The sequence below is a fragment of the Daphnia pulicaria genome, chromosome 2, assembly GCF_021234035.1.
Source record: "Daphnia pulicaria isolate SC F1-1A chromosome 2, SC_F0-13Bv2, whole genome shotgun sequence".
Lineage (NCBI taxonomy): Eukaryota > Metazoa > Arthropoda > Branchiopoda > Diplostraca > Daphniidae > Daphnia > Daphnia pulicaria.
Window position 1 is genome coordinate 3,592,954 of NC_060914.1, and position 15,639 is coordinate 3,608,592.

Here is a 15,639-nt window from a genome sequence, read left to right on the forward strand (position 1 = left end):
TTAAAGTTGTTTAATGTAATGTTAAATTAATCACATGTTATCTTAATTCAACACATTTCAATGCAAATAATTACCCTTCATCACGTTGAGAATCTCATTGTAAATTAGTCACGAAAAGCTGATAACAGGTTAACTTAGGATAATTCCCCATTGTGAAACTGCATTAAATTTTTGTGCTAGGAGAAGCACTCAAAATATTATTCTACTTGTGTTATTGAGCTTAAACGCAAACTAAATGGATTATTTTTTAAGCAAAAGTGGCAAGGTGTGTGTACCTATTCTATTTGTTTATTTAAATATGGTAATTCTAATTAGTTTCCATGTTTCATTTTTTAAATTAACAAGTCTGGTATTGTGAAGTTGGATATTGATGGTTGGAAAAGTGAATTTGTAAAGCTACCAACAATTGAAAGATATGGAAACCTTAGCTGGTCTACCAATTGCTTTGTTTACTAAAACTATACTTATGGCGCTTGATACTACAAACACAAATTTGAAAGAACTAAATGATTTCATTGGGAAAAATTGGCAGGTATAATTTGAATTACTTGTAATTCCAATTATGTATTAATCGTCATTAACAAAACAAATAATTTAACTATTAATTTTTTACTTTAGGAAACTTCTTTAGAAATTAAGCAATTTTTTTATTCTAAAGCTCACAATGATTTGCAAATAATTAGAACTCGACAAAAATGGCTAATTCAGAAAATAACTAAACAATAATGGATAATTCCATTGACTTTCAATCAACGGAATTAGAAGGAAACGAAGAAATTGTTCACTTTTCAATCCCGGAAACAAAAGTTGCTCAACTTATTTGTAGATATCCTAGGTGAAACTCAAAGTTAGCGACCACTGCATCGAGATCGAGTCATGAAAAAAGTCAACATTCACCCAAAAAGTATTCATGTGAAAAATGTAACTTTGTACAAACGAAAAGGAAGAAAGTATTGAATATCACAAATTGAGGATGCATCATGGATTGAAAGCCAACAAATTATCACGGTTATTTGTTATTTATATCATTCGCTTTTTTTTTATTAAATAACAAATATTTTCTTTTTACAGAAATGTTGAAGTGTTGAAATTTAGCAACGAACAGAATATCGATTTGGTTGATACGTTGGTTCAAAATGAAGCCATGTCAATTGACGACGTTAATGACGACTCACGTGCATCGAACGTCACCACTTACGAAGAGTAAGATATTCATCAAATTTATTATTTATTCCAAAATAATGAATTTTTGCCAAACAGATCAAATATTTGGGATGAGTGGGAACCCGATGTTCATTTTAAACTGGGCATTAGAATACTACGATGAAATGAGCCATCTAATTGTGGGTTTGCACTAGGTTTAAATAGATATTACATCTATTCATAAAACCAATATTGCGATCATTTCTAATGGTTAGTTTAATTGGTTATTAACAAGCTGTTTATGCATTGCGTCAAGGTTTATGCTTACCATTACGCAGCTGTTTATGCATTGCGTTAAGGTTTATGCCTACCATTACGCAGCTGTTTATGTATTGCGTTACGGTTTATGCATGACAAAAAAGTGGCACGAACGGCTTGCCATAAATATGCAATATTTTAGCAATATGCTGCCTCACTGAATCTTCAGGAGCGAAACGAAGAGCCGGAAAAAAAGGATATCACAACTGAAGCTAAGAGTTAAACGCTCGAACCAGTTCTGCCAGGCACGTCACAACCGGCAACCGAACGTCAGTCCGCAGCTACCGAACGTACCAGAGAAGCCGGTAAGTGTTTAGTGGTTAAATTTTTTTCTTTTATGGTGGTGAACTTTAACAGCGATTTTCTTTATTCTCTCTAAAGCTCCAAGTTCGAGACCAACAACTGTTTCGGCATTTCCATCCCCCATCATTGGGCCCGGAAAGTGCTTTAATTGAGTTCTCAATTGCTCAATTATGTAAACTCACGCCACCAATAATGTACCCTAAGCAGTGAAGTCAAAAATACTTATGATAAGTATCAAGCAAGAAAAGATCAAGATGCGCATGCAATGAGCAAGAAATTTATGTTGTTTTGTGAACTGTTCTCGAAAATGTTTAAGCGTCCCAATTTTGTCAAATGTTAAAGATCATTTCCCACCAAAGTTAAAAAGGGGAATATTTCCAAGAATTGTTTTATTAACAGAATTGGTTTACTTTGTGTACTTCAAAACCGGTGTTTAAGAGCGAGTCTGGATCCCGTAAAAATGCGAGATTGCAAGAATCCACAAGGTATGTGTCTAACTTTTTTTATTAATTGATTTTTCACTCAAACAATCTTTCTTATTTTTAAAAATTTAGGATTGGACATATCCTCACATTGTTCGCTACGGAGTAGGTTATCCAGATTCTATTTCAACTGAATCAACTACTCCTGTACCTACTGGACCTGTTCCTGCGTCTTCTCCTGAAACTATGCCTGTTGAAAATTTCAAGGCAGCAGGGGATGAAGTTTCTTTTACATGGACGTCGCCGATGTTGCTGATGGAGAGGAAGTAGCAAAACTGGAGGAAGCCGACATCCTCGTCATCAGACAAAAATTGGAGGATGCCATGGCCAGATTGGTATGTTTAGCATTTTAACCAATCCATATAGCCTCTAAATTTAAAAACAGAAAGATGGCATTGAATTGTCCATCCCATATTTGTCGTCGAAGGGGGCAATAACGAAAAGGAATTGTGATGGCCATTTTTATACCACAGCTACTTGAATGTTTTTCGTTGAAATCTTGTCATCACTCATTAAAAGAAGATGGAGACTACCTATTAGTGTAGTTCCATTTGTTAACATAGAGTTGATTGTGACAAATCCATCGGAAATTAATTTAAGTGCTTGGAAAAAAGAAACAAAAAACCACTTACAATATTAAGTTCAAGTTTGGGCTTGACCCGAAATCTCTCTCTCCATTGTCTCTGGAGGTCTTAATGGCGCTTATTCCGGTGCGATATTTGCTGTGAAGTCCTTTTTATCCTGCCTCATCAAATCTCCACTTTAACAGTTCAAATTCTTTGACCTTTCTTTTATTTTAAATATATATCCGGTAACGATTTATCTTTTGTTCGGTGGAATCTTGGATGGAAGGTGTCGCTTTCGTAGCTACATTTCCAACAAGAAAGGCGTTGTGATGAAGTGAGATGATCTTTATTGGAAATCGGGAGAGTGGACACGACCGATGCAGGCTCGAAACCATGTTCTTTGGAGTGGTACTCCAGTTCTCTACCCACTACACCACTTTCTATTACTTTTCACTATTACTTTTGTATTTGGTTGAACGGCTGTAAATTAATATAAGCAGTTAAAATGATGAAAATTTAAAGTCCTTGTCGTCCTCATCTATCCTGTGGACAGATAATTTTGACATCTCACAGACGTCAAGTTACGTCTGTCTGTTAAGCGTCTGATTTCTAGTCACAAATGGATGTACGTGATCGTATGAGAAACGTACATCTATAGTACATCTATAAGAAGATAGCATAAGGCCGTAGTAAATTGAGTATCCATGTGATATCCAATTTAGGTTGTAGCTAGATAAGATTTGATTTAGACATTAAGACATCTATATGATAGACGATGGATGTGAGTGTGCTACCAGGGAAGCGAGTAATTGGAGTTAACATGACACAGTAATGCAGTAAACACAAAGTGAGACGGCATTCGAACAAAATTAAATAACTGTGTCCAATCATTTGGGAAATGGACTCACTTAGGTTGGCGGGCGCACGCAGATCGGCGAAGTGGCGGCGGTGACGGCTGCAATTCCGGTTGCAGAATCGGATCCGCCAGGTTCTGCTGGGCGGGCCCCGGGTGGGGTAACGCAGAACCATTCGGAAGACTGGCAAGTGCTGGAAACGTTGGGACGCGAAGGCGGAGAAAACGTCGATTGCGTTGAAATACGCGGCCAGCTGGGGTTTTGATCAAGTAGTCGCGGTGTTTGCCGACTTCGACCGACCGACCGACAATAACACCAGGCGTGTCCCATAGCTTGCTGCCCGGGTGTTGAATGAGAACGTGGTTGCCGACCACAAACGGAGTTAGTGGCCGCGTCTTTTTGTTGTAGCGAGCAATTTGCAGCTCTTTCTATCGCCGGGCCCGTTTTTCTAAAATGTTGGCCGCTTTCTGCCACTCGGGGGCAAAAGAGCGGCGATGGGCTGGCAGACAATCGCGGACAGGGTGATTTAAAATTAATTGTGCGGGTGAAGCACCTCCGGATCGTGGCGCGTTGTGGAAAAGCAAAATACTTTGTTCAAACTTGGCAGCGTTGAATGCGCCAGACGTCCAGGAGCCATAGATAAGGGATTTCATCGTGTTGATTTCCGACTTGGCGCGCCCATTAGACTGGGCATAATGGGGGGATGACGTGAGGGCTGTTATATCCCAATCAGCCAGGAATGACCACGCGCTGCTCCAAATTGAGGCCCGTTGTCGGACCAAAATGCCAGTGGCGCACCCACATTTGAAAAAAACTTTCGCACATGTTCGACCACTTGACGGGCCGTGGTGTTTTTGTCGCGGAATGTGACATCATAAGACCAGCTGCTGAAAATGTCGACGAGGATAAGAAAATGGTGGCCGTCAATTTGGATCTATTATATCGAACATAATTTGTTCAAAAGGGCGGGTGGGTGGTTGACGTAACTTGAACTTTGTTCCGGTGGGAGGGATGACAGAAGCTTGGTGCACTCTTCACAATTTTTAGTTACGTTGATGATGTCATTATCAATACTAGGCCAGTAGACGGACGTTCGAACCCGTTGACGAGTTTTCGTCACGCCTTGGTGCATCTGCACCAAGTCGCGTAAAATGTCGGCGTGAACCGATTGTGGAATCACAACTCTGGGTCCGACGACAATCATGTCGTCGGACTGGTCGATGGCCAAACGTTCCTTCACGTTCCAGTACGGACGTATATCAAGGTCCAAATTACACTTGTCATTTGGGAATCCGGTGACCATTTGGCTTCCGAGTTTCTTCGTAACGGGGTCGGCTGCTGCCGCCCGCTTGATTTTTTCCAACACCGGATCGACGAAGACGTCGTCTGGTGTGGACGTACAGCCCGGTGAGGCTCAGTAGAGCGATTTTTTTGGAAACGCGGGCAGGCCCTCGCCCAGTTCGTCAACGGCGGATGCTTGATCGACGGGTGCCCGCGATAGGGCGTCGGCATCCATGTTTTGTTGGTCGGGCACCCATCGAGCGACAAATGAAGAGCGCTGCACTTTGAGGCGTAGACGAAGAAGGCGGGGATTGCCGAGTTTGTCCAGCGCGTAACTGTTTAAGATGGGCCCCAGGGGTTTGTGGTCTTTCACAAGTTCGAAAGTCGACAACCCCTCTAGAAATTGTCTGCACTTGTGCATGGCCCATGCTGAACCAAGACACTCGAGCTCGATCATCGCGTATCTTGTCTCCGCACTGGATAAGAAGTGAGATCCGGCTTGAACCACACGCCACACATTTTTAGCATCGCACTATTTTAGCAAGAAACCGAGTCCGTTGAGCCCCGAAGCGTCCACATGGAGGCTGGCGGCCGTGACGGGTCGTAAAACGCCAAATCACTGACCGTTGACAACAGAACTTTGGCCGCGTCGAATGCAACATCATGCTGCGTCGTCAACTCCCATGCGAATCCAGATTTTAGGAGCGGGGAAGCGAAGCGGGAGCGGGGAAACCAAAGCTGCTGACAGTTGAGCGGAAAAATGGCCAACCTGCTGGCACAATCCAAAAAATGATCGGATGTCGGTGATGAAAAACGAACGCGGTAACTCGCGGATGGCTCGCATGGGCTCAGGGTCTGGGCGGAAACCGTTTCCGTCGACAAAATAGCCTCCGAATTTTACGGCTGGCTGGGCAAACACAAGTTTGCTGGTATTGATTACCACGTTGTGAGCTGCTGCTCGATCAAATAAGGCTCGCACCGTGCCGATGTGTTCATCGTAAGTAGCAGAGTACACTATAATTTCTTCGATGCGCCTACTGTTAGGCAGATCGTCAAACACTTCAGACACTCGCCGGCAGTAGTCATCACCGGCATGTTTGACTCCGAACGGGAGCCGCAAATACTGGTAGCGGCCGAATGGAGTGGAAAAAGTGGTTAGGTCGATGGAGTCGTCATCCAGCGTGACCTGATGGTTACCTTAGAGCGCGTCGATCACAGTAAAAAATTTCATGTCGGGTGGGATTGTACGGACCGCTTGAAACGGCGTGGCGGTCTCAAAGTTCGGACGGATGATGCACTCATTCAGTTCACGGAAGTCGATCACCAACCGAATGCCTTCGTTCTTTTTCATGGTGACTAAAACAGGGTGTACCCAAGCAGTCGGTTTACTCACTCTGCGGATGATGTTAGCATCCTCCAAAGCGTCCAGTTCGGCTTTAACTTTGGGGAGAAGCGGTACGGACACTGGGCGGAAACCTCTCATGGCCACTGGATGGGCGTCGTACTTCAGATGAAAACGGCAAGGTGGCCCGGACTTTGGCCGGCACTCGCCATCAAAAATCAATGGGCACTCATTCATGAGTTGGTTCAAATCCGCTTTCTTCTGGTTGTCGGAAGATATCGCGTCGGTCACTGCATAGATGCGGGTGTGCAGATAACCTAAAGGGAGCATCCCGAGTTCCTGTTGGCTGTATTTCGACATAACTGGTTGTTTTAGGTCGCGTAAGACGTGACTATTTGTGTTCACAGGGCGGGACATTTTGTCGTTTGACACCCACTCAATGGTCGCACTAAAAACGCCAAGACTGACGATCGGGCTTCCTACAGCCGTGACGGGTTGCAGGTTGCACTCCTTCCCGCAGTGGGACGCTGCCGAATTTCTGCGCGTAATACGACTCCGGGATGGCGTCTAGATCAGCGCCGGTGTCAGGAAGAGCCATTACCATAACGACAGCGTGCTCGCTGGATGCGGTAGAGTTGCCATCTGGTGTGATGCTGAGATGAATCAGGTCACCACTGGATACCACGCCCAATGTCGGGGGCGTGGGATCCAAATAAATGCTTTGCTATTTAGGAGTGTTAGATGGCGGCTTACGATTTCGGCTACGATACATTTTTCCGAAGTGATAGAGAAAACCGCATTTTCCACATTCTTTACCTTGAGCCGGACATGCCGACAGAGGCTTGCAGTGTGCTTTGCTGCCACGGTTCCAGCAGCCGGTAAAAACGTTTCCGGGGGCACCGGGATTAAAAGCCGGTTGCTGAGCTGCTTTAGGCGGTGTGTTGCGTGGTGGGGGCATACTGGCACTAGGAGGTTGTTTGAAAATGTTATACAACGATGTTGCACCTTGGATGGCCGTCGCGTCCCCATGCTTCAAATTTTTTGATTGCTTGTTCGAAGCTTCGGCCGTACGCAAGATCGTAGTATGAAAATAGGGGGGACCCATACTTTCCTTTTCTCCCCTTTCTTCCCTCGGGCCAATTCTCTGTGGATTCGGTAGCGAAAAAAGTAAACAACAGGGGAAAACATTTTTTTAATACAAGGAATGTGATCTGGAGACACAAATTGCTACGCATACTAACCAAGATACGTAGCAATTAACTGACACAAAAAAAATAAAAAAATAATACACAGATTCACAAAATACACTTTATATTGGGAAAACACACTTTCAGCCAATACAGACAATCAAAGCAACCAACAACAATGGCGGAAATCGAAACAATTGACTCGCGAAACAACGAGGTGAATAGCCTCTATAGGTAGGGGTAAAACCAGTGCGGATGTTGTGCTTTGGTACAACTCCGCTAGAACAGAGTGATGGAGGGGTGGTGGCGTCAGGCTGTAGGAATTGTCCATAAGGCTTCGTCCGAGCACTCTCCCTTGTATGCACGAGTGACACCTTGCGACTTCCAGAAATATGTTTGAACACGTTTTTCTTTCTAAGTTCTACTTCTTGCCACAGGAAATGAATTCAAATTTTGTTTTAAAAACTCGCATTTTTTAAAGAATCTAGGCATTCCATCTATTTCGCTTCAAAAATATAGGAAAAATAGGGGAAACATTTTTGGAAAAAAAGAATATGAACCATACTGATTTGAACCTACGACTAATAACACGAGAATACACCATAACCGGCATAATCCATTTTGGGTAGCAAAACAGCACTTCAGTAAGGCTATGCGTGGTGGCAGCACTACATATAAGGGCAGAGCTATTCTGTAATGTCCAAAAATAAAAAAATCGCGTGATCTCGAACTTTGAGAAAATGCTGAAAAACATCGGACGAAGCCTTATGGACAATTCCTACAGCGTTACGCCACCACCCCTCCATCACTCTGGCTCGAATGCGATCATTGGCGCACCAGACGGTGCTTGTTTCTTGGTGTCCCCTTGTAAAAAAGTATGTGCTTGTATTTCGCAAATACAATTTAACTAAAAGTTAGATTAAAATGTGGCCCGGTTAGCTCAGTTGGTAGAGCGCGGGACTTTTAATCCTGAGGTCAAGGGTTCAAGTCCCTTATCGGGCGAGATATTTTAACAAATAGATTTTTGATAACAATGAACAACACAACTCTGGCGTGTAATTATATTGATTTGTGGATGTGATCAGACAATTTTGCCGGTCAAATTATTATATACCTGGCCAGCTGACAAACATATTCCAAATTAATGAAATGTGGAAATGTCATAGAACTTAAGTATATTATTCTACTTAACTATATCAATTTATCATGATTAAAAAATCATTAGAATATACAGTACCCACCAAACTATTAGGTACACCCCCCTTTTTTCAGTGCATTCTTATGGCACTACGTGTTTTTAAAAAATGCAATAACTCTTGAACCGCTTGGGCTAGATTTTTTTCCTTTTGGCCCTGAGTAGATCTAATGATGATCTACATTTTTTATACACATGAAGTCGTCGTAGGATTAACCCCCACGGCGCTACGGTATCGTTCACTTTATTAGGTACACCCCGTTTTCCCCCATATACGCCGTGTTAAATACGGCGTTTTAAAAAATTTACAAAAAATACTAAAAATAAAGCTATAATCTTTTTCTTTGTGCCAAAAGATGCACAATTATTCACTCTATACGAATCTAAAGAATTATTTACAATAAAATCAACTCAGAGAACCCTTCCCTATACCTCAAAGTTTTCCACTTCAACATTTTTACGGCAAAATCATAACTGGCGCTGTCGCCACCAGAGGCACTGCAAGCTACGGGCTGTTGCTACCAGACGCCAACTTTCACAGAATGTAATTTAGGGTAGAATCTGATATGTTACCTCACCTCCTCGGCGGGAAGAAATTGAAAGAATCAATTACACTAAATGGGAAAATTCTCTTTGTTAATGGAAGAATATCTTGCCTAAACCCCAAGGAAATGACTACAGCTTGCACTGCCTCTGGTGGCAACAGCGCCAGTTATGATTTTGCCGTAAAAATGTTGAGGGGGGTAAACTTTGGGGTATAGGGAAGGGTTATTTTAGTTGGTTTAAATGTAAATCATTCTTTGGATTAGTATAGAGTGAAGAATTGTGCATCTTTCGGCACAAAGAAAAAGATTTTAGCTTGATTTTTAGTATTTTTTGTAAATTTTTTAAAACGCCGTATTTAACACGGCGTATATGGGGGAAAACGGGGTGTACCTAATAAAGTGAACGATACCGTAGCGCCGTGGGGGTTAATCCTACGACAACTTCATGTGTATAAAAAATGTAGATCATCATTAGATCTACTCAGGGCCAAAAGGAAAAAAATCTAGCCCAAGCGGTTCAAGAGTTATTGCATTTTTTAAAAACACGTAGTGCCATAAGAATGCACTGAAAAAAGGGGGGTGTACCTAATAGTTTGGTGGGTACTGTATATACGGTACAGGAATTAAAATTTCAACTCAATTTTCATTTAAAAGCATAGTATTATTACACATTTGGGTAAATAAACAAGAAATAGATTAAAAAATAATTAAATAAATCTCATTATATTATAGGTTATTACATATATTATATTCATTAATTTGATTATTATGCTATTGAATATGTTCCTCAAGGAGTTTTTCTGTACTCTGTAGGACTGTAGCTAATTATTGGATATTCTCCTAAGTGTTATCTATTTTGTGGTCTACGTAAATCCAAATTAACCATTAGTTTCGGGTTCGAATATCAATGTTTAAATTAGGCTGTACTAATAATATGAATTGTCTATGACTAAATACAATGAGTACAAAGAATTCGTGGGTTGATTTTTAATTGTTGTAATTACTTTTGGGTATAAAAGAGAAATAAACAGTAGGCGAAAACTTCCACAAAAAGCTCCGCCCGATAAGGGACTTGAACCCTTGACCTCAGGATTAAAAGTCCCGCGCTCTACCAACTGAGCTAACCGGGCCACATAATTCTCCATGCTTTTTTATATTATAACCTTACGCTAAAAATCTGAATAAAAAGAAATATCTAAAAATGCGATTTCTCGTTTTTAATGCAGTTTATTTAAATTAAACGAGGAAGAAAGAAAATTTGTCTGTATGCTTATGACAGTTACTCCAAGAATCGTAGCAAAGTAATAGGCTTATCGTCAAAATTTAATTGTTTTTCCAGATACGAATACGGAGTCGGGGTTTTCTATTTTTTTTCATTTTGGTACTCTCAACTATGTTTTGTTTTGTTTTTATCGTGTTTTGATTGTTTTTTGTTTCGTTTTGTTTGGTTGTTTTTTGGGTTCTTTTTTTCATTTTGTTAAGACGGCTGATCGCATTCAACTTTTGTTACAGAATCGTCGTTAGTCGTCTTCTTTATGATCTTTCTTTGATCGAAAGACATTCCCGGAAATTCCTGTAATTTAATTCTATTTTCTAAAAAAAAGTTTTTGAATATTGTTTGTAAAATTATTTTAAAGTTAATCAAATGAAACATGCAGTGATCTTTTCGGTGGTTATTTCCAAAAATCCGAAAATTCCTTGAAAATAAGACTTGTTGCCGCACTTTATAGCGCTATAGGCTATATAATAACTGATGTCGAATCAGGGCCAGTAATATCAAATTTAAAATGGCAGTCTCCGAAGCTAATATGGTGGTTTTACTCGTTTTTACAGTCATATTTGTGTCCTTTGCTCTGGCGATTCAAGTTGCAATGATTCTATGGCGTAAATGTCACCCACGTTCATTTGATATCGCAACCTTCTGCGCCCTCTTCTGTATTCCACCAGTTTTTGCTTACATGACATCGTCGTGGTGGTTCATCATTTTTTGGGCTATTTTCTTCTCCATTTCTACGGTGGCCTTTCTCAAAGCTCTTCAACGACCTCTCCTTTCCTCCACACCAGGTTTAATTTTCATTTGGTTTTATCTGGTACACAACTGCAGTTTTCTACTTTGGATGGTCGGCTCAATGGCATTCCTGATTGGATTTTTCACCGGCGTTTCTTGGTTGGCGAATTTTGGAATATTATGCACCTTATACGCAGTGTATTTCGGTCTTGTTGGTGGTGATTTTGCTATGCTCATTACCGACAATCTGTTTCTTAAACCGGGTGTGAATCACACAGGCCAGATCCTGCCCATCTTCTTTGCCGACCCCTTAAACTGCTCTCTATGTGGTCATTTGGTGAGTAGCGAAAGTAGATGCATTATCAGCTGCGATCATACATACCACCAACTGTTGCGATTTATCGACCTGGCAACCCTTCTTCTTGTCTTCACGTCGTCTGCACCGTAAAACTGTCTATCACTGTTCTTACTCGAAAACTCTCGTGTCTTATGGATCCTTTTGTTCTCGCTTGATATATTTGTCGAGTCTCATATCAAGCAATAATAAAGAAACAAGTTAATCAGTGAAACTAGTCTACGAGGTGTTTACTTTCTACAGGTTATGGGCCCAGCTTCGCCATAGGTATTATAAATTGTAATAACTATACTTAAGCAAGAAAGTGAACTCACGCTGGTTTCTGAATTAGAGCTAAAATGGCCGCTGGAACTTTTTCTGCAAAAGATGTTTCTCACATTTCAAAGTTCAAAGGAGATCAGTTCAACTTCTACAAGTTTCAATTAAAACTGGTTCTAATGAATCATGGTCTACTCAACGTAGTAGAAGGAGTCTATCAGAAGCCAACAGTTGTAGCCCCAGTTGCAAATCCTTCAAATGCTGCCGCTGTAACAGCCAACACTGATGAGATCAATGAGTGGATGAAGATGGATATCGCAGCACAAAACTTCATTGTGTCTACTATTGAAGAAAAAGTCATGCGAACAATCATGACCTGCACAACATCTCATCTAATGTGGACTCGCCTTCTGAACCAATACGAGCTAGCAAGCATGGAAAACAAGCATTTGTTGATGGGTAAATTCATGTCCTATCAGTATGATTCCAATCATGACATAATGATTCATATTGCTGCCATCGAATCCTTAGCAGCTCAACTTCGTGATGTCAACTCTGCTGTTTCGGATGATCAGATCATAGCCAAGATAACTTCGACTCTTCCTCTCAATGGTAACAGAAACTACAAGGCCTTTATGTCTGCTTGGAACAGCACTGACGACAAAATCAAGACAATCCCACTTCTAGCGTCCAGGTTACAAGTTGAAGAGAACATGTTGAAGTTAGCTGACGTTACTATGGAGCCATCTGATTCTGGAGCCTTTTTTGTTAACAAAAGGAAAGGGAAGGTCGCATTCTCTGAGTCAAAGAGAGAATTCAACAGAAATGAACATCGCCCAAAAGTAATCTGTGCCTATTGCACAAAACTTAATCGAAGAGCTAACCATCTTGAAGAAGACTGTTGGTTGAAACAGTCCTACCTACAAGGAAAACGAGATGCTGGCAGTGGCGACGCTCTCCTCACTCAATCATCTAGAACTGAACGACCAACCGAAGAAGATTCGTATGCCTTCAAATCCACTGGTATTCAATTTGATTCAGATTGTTGGTATGCCGACTCAGGAGCAAGTGAACACATGTCCGATATCAGAGACTTATTCAACAATTTCCAGCAGATCCCACCAGGCAAGCGTCTTATCAAAGGTGTCGGCAAAAACAACGAAGCTCTTCATGCTACAGGAGTTGGAGACATTGCCATCAGATGTAAAGTTGATGATGTGTGGCATAATGGCACCCTACGCAAAGTTTTGTTTGTTCCCAATCTAGGTGTGAACTTATTCTCCATAGGAGCAGCAACAGAACGCGATATTGTAGCATCATTCGACAACAACGGTGTGACACTTAGTAACAACGGAAAAATTGTTGGAACTGGTTCTAAGATTCAGAAGAGGCTCTACAAGATGCATTTCTTAAACTACCAACCGCCAGCGGAATATGCAGCACTCGCTGCCAGAGCAAAACCAAACTCCATGCAGATTTGGCATGAACGTCTGGGACACGTAAATTTTGCTACGTTAAAGAAAATGAATTCTGCTAACTTCGTCGAAGGTCTCTTCATAGATAATTCAACGGACACCCCCCCTTTTTGCGAAGGATGCGTCTTCGGTAAGCATCATCGGCTCCCGTTTCCTACGTGTGGTCGCACTCGAGCAACAAAAAGAGGTGGTCTTATCCACAGTGATTTATGTGGACCAATGTCTGTTCCGTCGCTTAATGGATCTCTCTACTTCCTTACGTTCCGTGATGACTTCACCGGATATGGCTTTATAAGGTTCCTGAAGAAGAAGTCCGAAGTGAGCTCGAACATTCAACAACTCATTGCCTTGTTTGAAACCGAAACTAATGAACGCATTGTAACCCTTCGATCTGACAACGGAGGGGAATACATGAGCAAGGAGTTAATGCAATGGATTGCCAACAAAGGAATCGTCCATCAAACAAGTACAGCAAAAACACCGGAACAAAATGGAGTCGCTGAGCGATACAATCGTACAATTCTTGAGTCAGCAAAAAGCATGCTCCATTCATCAACTCTTGGAACTCAATTTTGGGCGGAGGCTTCAGCAGCAGCAGTGTATCTACACAATAGAGTGTCATGCAAGGCTATGCAAACAATGACACCCTACCAGGGATGGCACGGAAGAAAACCGAATGTCTCCCATCTTCACATATTTGGCTGTGACGCCTACTATCACATTCCTAAAGATGAACGCTCAAAACTTGAACCAAAAGGACAAAAATGCAAATTTGTTGGATACTCTGAAACGCAGAAAGCCTTTCGACTCTACGACCCTTCATCCGGCAAAGTAAAAATGTCGAGAGATGTTATTTTCAACGAAAATCTAAGTGAAGCCCCGATCATGTCGCCGCCCTGTTGCGATGTAGCTGATGTTGACATTTTGACTGAACATAGAGTGGGTGGGGATGCATCCGCATCCAATGATCGTGCCACCGTGTCTAATTCAATCATATGTTCCAACGAAACACAAGCAACTATTGAAGTGGAAGATATTATTGAACCCTTTCATGGATTTGACGCACCAGAAGCCGCAATGGATCCTTCTCTCAAAACATCTCGTATCCGAAGAAAACCCGATCGTCTCATTGAAGACCCCAATTTTCTTTGTGCCACAACCGAGGATTCTTCAAGCATCATTGAACCACAGTCGTACGAAGAAGCAATCACATCACCAGATGCGAAAAAATGGATTAGTGCTATGGAAGAAGAAATGAGTTCTCTAGAAGAAAACCAAACGTGGCGTCTAGAAAAACTTCCAAGTGGCCGCAAGACAATTAAGTGTAAGTGGGTCTACAAAGTGAAAATGGACTCATTCGGTCACCCCGTTCGCTACAAGGCTCGCTTGGTAGCCAAGGGCTTCTCACAAAAGGAGGGCGTTGATTACGACGAAACATTTTCTCCAGTTGTGCGCCACGAATCAGTAAGAGCAATTCTTTCAACAGCAGCAGCGAACGATTTGGAAATTCTACAACTCGATGTAAGAACTGCATTCTTGCATGGTGAACTAACTGAAGAAATCTTCATGGATCAACCGACAGGTTTTACTTCAACTGCCTACCCAACCAACGTTTGTCGTTTGCAGAAAAGTTTGTATGGCCTTAAGCAGGCATCTAGGTTGTGGAATATTAAATTTGATGGCCTACTTGTTAATCTTGGATTCACTCGAAGCCCAATTGACTCTTGTGTTTATCATCATAATGGTGGTGACGGCATCATCATCCTAGCAATTTGGGTCGATGATGGTCTTCTGTGTGGACGGGACAAGAAACGGCTGCTGGAAATAATTAACCAGCTATCAGATCATCTAGAAATTTCCACTCAAGAAGCTGATCTTTTCATCGGCATAAAAATAGATAGAGATCGTCCTAATCGAACTATCTATCTTTCACAAGAACAGTACATCATTCGCATTCTTCACCGGTTTAAAATGGCGGAGTGCAACCCAAAGGGATTACCAGCGGACCCGTTTTCCAGACTTACCTTGGCAGGTGTTGATGGCGGACCTTGTTCACCATCTTGTGACCAGTCCATATACCGTGAGGCAGTTGGCAGCTTAATGTTCTTGATGGTCTGCACACGTCCAGACATTTCATATGCTGTCGGACAAGTAGCTCAATTCTGTCACGATCCAAAGCAAGTTCACTGGTCAGCTGTAACAAGAATTCTGTCATACTTAAAAGGGACGTCAAAATTTGGAGTGGTCTACAAAGTCGGAGAAAAACCCCAGGTATTAACCGCATACGCAGATTCGGACTACGCTGGCGACACTGATTCCCGCAAGTC

General features: G+C 41.8%; 1 protein-coding gene and 2 non-coding genes across 3 annotated transcripts; 1 reads left to right on the plus strand and 2 right to left on the minus strand.

Moving 5' to 3' along the window:
- Window positions 1–5,080: 5,080 nt before the first annotated feature.
- Window positions 5,081–5,404, minus strand: LOC124326930. Its single transcript, XM_046785646.1, has one exon. It carries the CDS (start codon window positions 5,402–5,404, stop codon window positions 5,081–5,083), a length of 324 nt encoding a protein of 107 aa, XP_046641602.1.
- Window positions 5,405–8,405: 3,001 nt separating this feature from the next.
- On the plus strand, window positions 8,406–8,478 carry Trnak-uuu. Its single transcript has one exon. It is a non-coding gene; the product is annotated as a tRNA-Lys (tRNA).
- Window positions 8,479–10,273: 1,795 nt separating this feature from the next.
- Trnak-uuu lies at window positions 10,274–10,346 on the minus strand. Its single transcript has one exon. It is a non-coding gene; the product is annotated as a tRNA-Lys (tRNA).
- Between the last annotated feature and the right edge of the window lie 5,293 nt (window positions 10,347–15,639).

What these genes read in the sequence shown, in the direction of transcription:
- LOC124326930 (XM_046785646.1), bottom strand. Translation starts at nt 5,404, where the DNA reads ATGATCGAGCTCGAGTGTCTTGGTTCAGCATGGGCCATGCACAAGTGC.